Raw genomic sequence first — 10,399 nt, 5'->3', positions numbered from 1 at the left:
ATCTCCATCCATACCAAAACCATCGGTACTGAAAGGGTTGATGATTTTTAATAACTCTTACTCTTAATATGCTAGGATTTCAAAAATTTAGAAATATCCTTGGTACACGGACATTTACAAACTTGGGCAAGCTACCTACCCATAAACAAGAAAACTTACTTCGATCATTTTGCTGGGATCAGGTTGCCCGTCATCCGCCTGACTTTGGTCACCATCATATTACGAACTTTTGTTTGCGGTATTTTGTGCTTAGTCACACTTGTAGCACGTAATCTGCTAAAACCTTTTTTGTAATTACAGTTTGTAGCATTAGCGTGACTAAACAGAAGACATCGCAAATTGTTTTTCTGTTTATAGTTGGCCTTGTCAGTCTGTACGTATATGTCCTGTCTGTAATTCGAATGGACATGACATTAACTTCAAGTAAGTTGGAGGGTCGTGGATGTCTACAAATCTTTTATTGAGCTTTTCAAGTCAATCTATCGTGCATCAGTCTTTACAGCGTCGGTTGTGCAGCTGTGCAGTATACCGTTGTTTCTGCTACACGTATATTTTTTCGCGACTGCATAGCAGACAAAGTAAAATTGTGCGATTTGTTCATTTTTAGCAACATTTAAGAAATTAGCATAACAATGTTAAAGGTTCGCGTGTTCAGTGATTTTCGGGAGGGGGGCGGGGGGCGGGTACTTTTGCTTTTAAAAGTTTAGTAAATACACGTTGGTGCCTTGCTGACTCTCTCTATGGAAAATTACACTGTTTTATTGTGCTACCGGAACATCTTTTTGTGTCAAGGGAGAAATTGCTAAAACACACACACACACCAGGCTGGCCTTTTGGAGAAAAAAACGAAACCCTGAATGTTAGCCTTAAAAATAATTGAATACAGCAGACTGCATGGATGAGAACCATGTGGGGTGGCTTACTAGGTAGGCCAGGAAGAAGCTAGAATATCTTGGATAATCCCGCTACCGGTACATACAGAATACATGTATATTTTCCTTGAACATAAGGTTAGACCTCTACGGGCTCTTCTGAAAAATCTAGGTAAGCTGAGGAATCTCCTTTAAAACAGCCCAGTACGTCGAGCAAACACAGCAGAAGCAGAAATATATAAGATTGTTGATCGTCGGGTCCCGGTCATGCAATCTACTGAGACTTCTTGACTGAAGACCATTTCGAAAACTACTCACTTCTCAACTTGAGACCTCCACGCGCTTCTCAAAATGAAGGTCCTGATCGTTTTTGCTGCTGTCGCCACGCTGCTGATGCCCGTGTAAGTACTGGTCGATACCTGGGCGCTCATGCCGTCTTTACTAACCTCTGCAGCAGCCACGGTGTTTTAAGACAGTGTGCTGGGATTGGCCCTGACAACAGATATGAGGGCTCTGGCTTCTTGACTGCCGATTTCACCCAGAAGTCCTGCGCCTCGTCCGGCGGCGTAATCGATCCTAACAGAAAGGGTAACCTGAAGTGCTGCAACGTCCCCGATGCCCGCCAAGGCGACTTTAACGGCTTTTGCAGCGAGCAAAACGCTGGAAACAAATTCCCTAACTTTCGACCTTCTGCCCAGTCGTGCTAGACGGAATCATGCGAAAGACACACATACCAGTAGATGCCTTCTAGCTCTTGGTGCTTGGATGAAGTCCTGCTCTGCAATAAAGTTGGTTTTTATGCAAATTTAATATCCCCGCTTAAAAAACGTCCCCTTATTTTGCTGCCGAGTGGGTATCTTTCATCTCATTAAAGGAACTGTGTGGCACAGTGTGTCCACTCTAAAAGTACCTTTTAGCGAGAAAAAAAACTGTGCACAAGAGGGTGCTTCTTGTTGCAAAATATGGTAGACCCTTCTCCTGAGCAGGAATACCAATAGGGTAGACACCAAATGTGCGAAGGTACTTCGTGACACGAGGGCGCGTTGGCTAGAGTCTAGCCGCTAGACGGCCTGAAGGGCTTTGATTGACTACAAACTGGGTAGATATTAGCTAAATGCAAGAGTGTTTGTCTTGTTTGGTTAGTGATGTTTTCTCGAAGAGACTATTACTGCCGACAGCCGGAGACCATGTTTTTGTTTCCTGTGTTTCTGTTAGGAATGGACGAACTTTGCCAGCATGTGCAAAAGTTGCAATAGCCCCTCTGAAAAACATGGTGGTAAGATACATTAGTTTTACCTGCTTCAAAATTTGTATTGGAGTTTGAATTCAATCTAGAATAAGACGTTGTGATGCAGAAAAAACATACATGATGTTATGCATATACGAGACAGCTGGTAGTGTTGTCGGCAAAAGTTAGACTTTACACTTGGCCAGCTAAAGAGCCCATCTTTGATAATTATCCTAGTAGTGCATCGGGCAGCTTAATCCGCCCTTGTGTAGACCACCTTACATGTTAACAGTCGGGTTTTACAAGTTTTAAGTGCAAGTCCCTTATTGTGACGGGGTCACACAGCACCTTGCGCTAGAGGAAGTTATCTTCCGAGATTATACAAACTCTCAGTGAACGGCAGCTCACAGGTCCCCTCTTTAGTTAAAAGAGAGCGAAGTGACCTAATTAAGGTAGAATGTAAGCTGAGTATATTTATAGGTAGATAAAGTTTGGGGACTCATACAAACTATAAGTCACCTATAGAAATGCAATGTCGTTAACCAATGGTTGGCTTTGAACGACCTTGGTACTTTGTACCAAATATCCCGAAGTATGACATGTCATACTCCTGAAGTGTGAAGTGTCACACTTCATGTAACCAGGGTACACTTAGAGCTACGTACCCCGTTACATCCTCCCCCACTTAGGTTCGGTTTACCGACCAATTAGAATGAAGAGGTGTTCGTCACATACTCTCATTCTCAAAGTCGAAAACCATTGACTTGGCCGCGCGAGCGCGGCGGAGGCTCACTTCACAGTTAGAGCCTCGAGCAGCAGTCTCTGCGCTCTCCTTCTTGGCCCCCACTTCGACGGTTCTCCATGCCTCGTGGCATTGCAAAGAGCGGTGCTAAGACACGCTCCAAGGCTTCTGCCGGGAAGGCGCAAGCCAAGAGCACTAAGCCTCACGGCAAAGGCTCGGCCCTAAAGGAGGCTACTCAGGTGGCCTCCGAGGCGATCGGTTCCTCGAATGACGCGGCAGTGGGTAAGCGAGCAAGCAAGCGCCGCAGCCCGTCGCCCTCGGCCTCACCAGACACCGCTCGAACCCTTGGTTCGTAGAACGTGAGTTCGACTCTGGCAGGGAGGACGAAGCCGAGTCCGAGAGCACGCACGATGCTCCTGCAAGATCTGTGGGAGGGAACAGCCCGGCGCTTAGCGAGCACAAGGACGACAGCGTGTAGTCGCTCGCTAGTGATCAAGGTGATCACAGTCTTAGGACGTCTGGGCGCTTTGATAGTCCGGCCGTCAAGGCTAAGGGCACTCCCAAAGCCGGTGGCGATGAGGAAGAGAATCCTCGCAAACGTCTCTCGCTTGCCGAGGGTCTTGCGCGTACTAAGGCCTCTAAAGACGAATGCGCCAGGCCCTCTAAGAAGCGTACAGCTTCCAAGTCTCCACTCCGCGAGGAGAAGGAGACTCGGTACTCCCATCGGGACCTCTTCGACTCCTCGGACGGAGAGGACGAGAAGGATGAGGAAGAGGACGTGGAGGGTGCTATCGCTGAGCCCCGGGAGATCACGAATGACCTCGACCAGTAGCAGGAGGACTTCCAACTGCGTGGGGGATCGGTGGTAGCACCCGTTAGCCAGGGAGCTGCCATCAACTCAAGAGGGTATTGGCCTTCCGAGGAGAGCGCCGGGGCTGACCTCTTCTTAGAGCTTCTCGTCTTTCCTCGTGGCCTTGTGGGCGGCCACAATTCTAGGGGCATCTACGAAACCCGCGCTATCGACAAGAATAGCGGGACCGGCACGCTGAAAGGGTGGACCGCGGACGGCGGTTGCTTCAGCGTGTGGAGTATCTGGAGTGGGAGAATCAAGAGCTGCGCCATCGCGTGCGACGTCAGGACGAGCCTCGGGATGATCGCCGAAGTCCGTACGCGGGGAACCATCCGCGTCACTGGGGATAGACGAAGGGTGATAGCGGCGGAGGCGACCAACGTAGAAGGTAGGGTGGGGGCGTAGTGTTGTAGGTAGTCGAAGTGTATACGCGTCACCTAATACCTTCAATATCTTGAACGCTCCAATATATCGCGGCGCCAGCTTGTTGGCGCCCCAATTCGTCACAGAGGTGGGTGTAATGCCGTCGGTGGATAGCAAAACACGATCGCCCACTGTGAACGTCGCGAGATTCTTGCGACCACGCTTGTCTGCGTTCTCCTTCTGGCGATCCACCGCCATAGCGATGGCGTCGCGCACATAGCGGATTACAGACTCGCGTCGTTGGACGAATGCAAGATCGGCCGCGGCATCACGCGGTAGCGATTCAGGGTTCGGATCGACGTTTGCGGGCGGAGGCTCGGGTGAAGCGGTCGAGCCTGTCGCGGTATGGTACTCAACTGCGCAGCGATGCTGACGCGGGTTAATCAGCGTCCTGGACGTCCAAGTGGTCAGTGAAGATGGTGTTGCCTTCGTGGCAGCACGCGTGCGCACACCTGGCGCAGCGGCCGCGGCTCCACGCCGGGTGGTGACAGCATTCAAAATCGCGGAGGTGACGTCGTGAGCTTGCTCACGACTATCGTCAGCGGGAAGCGCTGATGGGGCAGCATCGGAGGCGTCTGTCTCGTTCGGTGGGGGTACTGGCGCGGGTGTGACCGCGTCCGATTCGACTGGGGACCGATGATCCATGCCAAGGAGGACAGGGACGCGGGGATGGCGTCCGTAGTTCACGTAGAATGGAGTGAGCCCCGTCGATGCGTGAGCCGCATTATTGATCGCGAGCTTAAACATGGGAAGGAACGAGCTCCAGGACGTGTATGACGTGGCGAAGCTCCGCAACACGTCCTCAACGACCCTGTTCGCACGCTCCGTCTGGCCGTCCGTTTCCGGATGCGACGCGGTGGACATCTTCTACCGCGTCCTGACAAGCCGGAAGATCTCTGACCAGAAAGCTGAGGTGAAGCGGGGATCGCGATCGGAAACAATCGATGTTGGCAAGCCGTGATGGCGATAAACAAGATCCGGAAACGTCGCCGCAGACTTCTTGGCGGTGACCGTAGCGGCGACTGGAGCAAGATAGACCATCTTGCTGAATCGTTCGACGAAGACGAGTATGCCAGTGCGACCTTGGGCGTTGCGGGGAAGGCCGAAAACGAAATTCATGCTGACAGAGGACCACGGCTCCGAGGCCACCGGGAGGGGTCGAAGCGGTGCTTGCTTCAACGGGGAAGGCTTCACGCGCTGGCACGCTTCGCATGAGCGAACCCATTTACGCACCCACTTGTACATGTGCGGCCAGTAGTAATCGCGCGAGAGGGACGCGAAGGTTTTTTCGCGTCCAAGATGGCCACCACGGGGAGAATCGTGAAACTCGTGAATCAATCGGGCGCGAAGATCGTCGTCCAGCGGGACGACGATGCGTGGTGAGTCGTCGTTGTCCACACTGTAAGTCAGCAAACCTTCGTGTAAGCGGAAGCGGCTCACGCGGGCTCGGGTCCGCGGGGACAGGCGGTGCCGCGCTGGCCCCGACGGATTCTGTAGGAACGAGATCAGCTCGGAGCACGTCGCGTCCGACGCGTACGCAGCCAAGATCGCGTCGCGCAACGAACTGGTCGCTGCGACTTCCATCGCAGTGACATCTTCAGCAGAACACACGGCGCACTCGTCGTCGTCTTCGTCCCCAATCGCGTAGCAAACCAAGCTGAGGGGACAGTCGGTGTCGCGCTGGCCCCGACGGATTCTGTAGGAACGAGATCAGCTCGGAGCACGCCGCGTCCGACGCGTACGCAGCCAAGATCGCGTCGCGCAACGAAACTGGTCGCTGCGACTTCCATCGCAGTGACATCTTCAGCAGAACACACGGCGCACTCGTCGTCGTCTTCGTCCCCAATCGCGTAGCAACCAAAGCTGAGCGTAATCTGGCCGACGCGAGAGAGCATCGGCAAGAATGTTCGTCTTGCCTAGCTTGTAGTGAACAACAAAGTTGTATTCGGAGAAAAGAGAGGGCCAGCGCGCCGCGCGCTGGGACAAATGCAGACTCTTCGTTGCGGCTCGCAACGACGCGTGGTCGGTGTACACGACGAAGGTCTGTTCGCCCAAGAGGTAAACTCGGAACTTGAGGAGCGCATGGCCAGTAGCTCCTTGTCATGTACGGGGTAATTCCGTTCCGCTTGTTTCAGCTGGCGCGACTGGTAGTTTACCACTCGTTCGCGCCCTGCTGCGTCGAATTGCATCAAGGCGCAACCAATGGCAAAGTCGCTGGCGTCGCATACCACGTGAAATGGCTTGGAGTAGTCAGGCAGCATCAAAACGGGCGCGGTAGATAAGCTCGTTTCTACCGCGTCAAAGGCAGCTTAATGTTCCGGACGCCATGTCCAAGTGGCGTCGGTCTTGAGTAGTTGCGACAGTGGACGAACTGTCGCCGCGAAGATCTTCGAGTAGTGATGGAGATACGTCACGAGGCCGAGCCATTGTCGGAGCTGTTTCGCGTCTTGAGGAGATGGCCAGGCGCAGATGGCTGCCACTTTCTCGGGGTCAGCACTGACACCGTCCCTGCTGACGTAGCTCCCGAGGACTGGAATCTCGGGGGCGCAGAAGATGCATTTCTTCAGGTTGGCGTAGAGCTTGTTTTCACGCATCACTCCGAACACCGTTCGTAGGTGTTGGAGATGAGCTTCGATGTCAGTCATGCCGGCGTCGGCATGACTATGAATGAAGATGTCCTCAACGTATCTGGGCGTAAAGTCGCGATATGGACGCAGCAAGTGGGACACCATGCGGTTAAAGGTGGCGGGGGCGTTCTTGAGGCCCTGCGGCATGACTTGCAATTCCCACAGCATTCCACTGGGCGTGCTGACGGCGGTCAGCGGCACGTCGTCTTCGCGCATCAAGATCTGATAGAAGCCGTCCACCAGATCAATCGCGCTATACGTGGTGCTGCCCGACATGGAGTCAAGAATCATGTCTTTTCGCGGGATCGGCGTTTGTGCCGCGATGGTGGCGTCGTTAAGCTCGTTGAAGGCGTGGACGATCCTCCACCCCCCGGTCGCTTTCTTCACACAGAACGTAGGACTGGAGTGGGGTGACAGGCTCTCGCGAACGTGGCCGGCTTGCCGGCGACTTTCGAAAAAGGCATCGATCGCCCCGACTTGGTCGCGGGAAAGCGGCCACTGTCTGGTGACACAGTACTTGGCGCCAGGCACGAGATCGATCTCGTGTCGGACTCCGCGATTCGGCGAAAGGGCCGCCGGAACCTTGTCGGGGAAGATGTCGATGAATTCACGGACGAGAGGGGCCACAGGGTTACTGGAAGCTTCGGGGGCCGGTAACAATTGTGCAGCGTAGCGCGCTTCACGGGCTGTTTTCGGTTCGGCGCCCGTGGGGCGCTTCTGGGAGTCCGGCGTTGAGGCATCGGTGTCCATGTGGACAGTCGCGATGGACGCGGCGTCGCTAGCTACGAGCAAGCACACTTGTTCGACGTCGCCGTGCTTTAAGTCGCGGAGGAAATGTTTCCAAGAGAGACCGGGTAGCTTTGTGATTGCCGCAGCGTCGCACGGTGGACGTGCGACCTCAACCTCACGGCGACGCGGAAGATCGTTCGAGGCGTGTCCAGCAAGGACTGTGATAGTCTCGAACTCGCTCAGGACGGAGTCCTGCGACGGGGCACGGGGTCGGCGGGGGTTACGGCGACTACGACGACGAACAGGACGGAGTACATCTGGCGATGAGAGCTCACGCTCGATCATGGCGAGATCGGTTGGGCGCCGGGGTATGTCATCAGCGCCGGGACACGAATCATGTAGAACGATTGCATCCACAACATCAGGGAGCTCCCGCTCAACCATGCGCGGGGGCTCAGGATCGACCGCGCGTGGGAGGCCACGCTCTACCATATTCACAGGTACAGGGAGCTCCATCTCGACTGCGTGCGGAACCCCTGTTCAACCGCGGGCAGGATCTCACGCGCAACCGCTTCACGAGGTGGGAGCCACAGCTCACCAAGATGTGGGAGACTCAGCTCGACCACATCGGAAACGCCCTGAGGCTCCGTCTCAGGACCGGCACAAGTTGCTGGAGCACTGGCTGTGTATGAAGGACCATCGCCCTTTTCAAGTGCAAGGGTGGTCATGGAGTCGGAGTCCACGACAGCAACGAGTGGCCAGAGGTTGGGCGTACCGCTCAGGTACGCCAGTACGGCGTTGACATCGATATCGCGTGGCCGAACGGTTCGGGTCAACCAGTCGATGTGAGGCTGGTGACGCACTAACCACGGAATGCCGAAGACGCAGTCGAATGAACCGCTCAACTCGATCACCAGGAAGTCGTCCGAGCTGGAGAACCCGTCGAATGCATACGCGAAGGCGACCGAGCGCCGGGGCATCTGACGCGGCTTGCTGTCAGCGAATATGACGACCATGTGGCCTGGACCTTCGCGGATGCGCGTGGTTGGCGGCAACACCGATAAGCTGTCGGCGCGAACGAAGTTGTTCGTCGCGACGGAGTCCAGCAACGCACGGATCTGGCGCGGGGCGCCGTCAACGTGAAGACTGAGTATAATCAGTCTTGAGTCGCTGCCGGAAGTGGTGGCGAAAAGTCGTGCGTGAAGCACTGGAGGGCTAGAAGGAGGCTCTGCCACCAGAGATTCATCTCTCCTTCCATTCCCAGTAGGGCGCCCCGCACCTACTGGTTGTCGCCGTTTTTTGGAACGGCGACCTCGGACTCCACCGTGACGTTTGCCAGGACAGGTGCCGGCGCGCACCGCCGCGCGATGTCCGGGCTTGCGACAGCGGAAGCATTTCATCGGACGTTGGCTGCGCGTCGGGGAGCGCGGTGGACGTGTCGTCGACCGAGAACGATCGAAGTGGCGGATGGCATCAATCTCCATCGGTTCTGGTTCCGGTTCGGGGACCGGAGCCCGACTGAAATCGAAAGCATGAGATGTCGCGACGCTCTAACCTTCGCGTGGGGCCACAGCGAAAGCTTCTTCCAGCTTAGATGGGGACTTTCGCGTTAAGTAGAAGCGTTGGTAACCGGTGTTCATGCCGGACACGAAGACATAGACTTGGTCGCCATGTCAACCGGATGTGTCGTGATGCACGAGATGAGGTGACGTGCCCGCTGGATATACTCGAGCATGGACCCATCTGTCGGTTAAAAAAGGTCAATTACGGTACCCCTCCTGACCAACTGCACGCACGCAATGTGCGTGCCCATCAGTGGCCATTAACGACCGGCTCAACTGGTTCGCTGTCGGATTTGCGGTCAATGGACCAGGTGCCAAATGTGCTCTCGCGCAGAGTGGGCGGTGGGATAAAGCCTCAAGAACCCAGAGGGCTCTGGAACTAAATCCCCATAGCACGACTACCTACTTGCAGGATAAAATCCCGCAAGTTATAAGCTACCCCCTAAGCATCCCCAGGAACCTCGGACTATCTGTGTATGTGTGTCTTGCTAGCTACTAATGCAAACTAACATGCATACACGCAGCGTACCTAGAGTAACATGACGTTCCGCGGCTTCCGTTTCTAAAATGGGGCAAAATGAAATTTAAACGGTGCATTTAAGTGCGATGTGTAGTCCACATATAATGTGTAAACCCCATAATGCTGATTTAAGCCAATTGAGGCCGCCTTCGCTGCGCTCGGCAGCCAGTAGAGCGAGCGTATTTGCGTCCCCCTTTATTAACCGCCGCGAACGGAATGACGGACGCAGATCACACTCCACTAGAGGGGTAATACTAGCCGGCCGCCGTCGCTACGCGGCGGAGTGTCATGGTTTGTTAGAGATGAGGTGGCCGTAAATTTAGTGCTTCTTGGTATCGCGTGTTTTGTGAGCGTGGTTCACCTAGTATCGTGTATTTTAACCACTTGCCTTAGTCTCATTCGGCCCCGTATAATGGCGTGGCTTGGAACGTTTCCGTTACCCCGTACTACACGTTGGATGTTGCTTTCTTCAATGGCCCATGCGCTTTCGTGCTCTTTCCGGCTTCGTGGCTCCTGCTCACCTGTGACCCACGCTGCTCAGCGGTTATGCGCTCTCTCTTGTGGGTTCATGCTCTTTGGTACGGCCTTTTCGTAAATGCTAACTTTTCTCCATTCTCAAACGCTTACGTGGGTTGTACTGGCTTCGTGGTAGATACTATTTCGTGGCCGTTGGCCTTCCATCGCCGGTGCTCTAGCCGAAGTGTGCTATTCCGTGGCTTAGTGTCTCCATGCAGTCGTGTTGTTCCGTGGACCGCGGTATCACGCTATCGTGCAATCACGGTGTGGTAATGCTGTCTATGGTATTGGGCTCACGCTGTGTATCTGCGTTGTCCGTGTTATCGTGTT

The 10,399-nt window shown here is 54.4% G+C and overlaps 1 protein-coding gene across 1 annotated transcript; it reads left to right on the top strand.

The window, feature by feature from the left end:
• Nucleotides 1–1,223: 1,223 nt before the first annotated feature.
• Nucleotides 1,224–1,579, top strand: PITG_04213 (uncharacterized protein; the record flags this gene model as incomplete). Its single annotated transcript, XM_002905844.1, has 2 exons — nt 1,224–1,273; nt 1,330–1,579. The coding sequence occupies 2 exons, from the start codon at nt 1,224–1,226 to the stop codon at nt 1,577–1,579; spliced, it is 300 nt and encodes a 99-aa protein (XP_002905890.1).
• Between the last annotated feature and the right edge of the window lie 8,820 nt (nt 1,580–10,399).

The sequence above is a fragment of the Phytophthora infestans genome, genomic scaffold (genome assembly GCF_000142945.1).
Source record: "Phytophthora infestans T30-4 supercont1.5 genomic scaffold, whole genome shotgun sequence".
NCBI lineage: Eukaryota > Oomycota > Peronosporomycetes > Peronosporales > Peronosporaceae > Phytophthora > Phytophthora infestans.
Note: the sequence above shows the minus strand (reverse complement) of the source record. Positions and strands in the feature narration are given on the sequence as shown.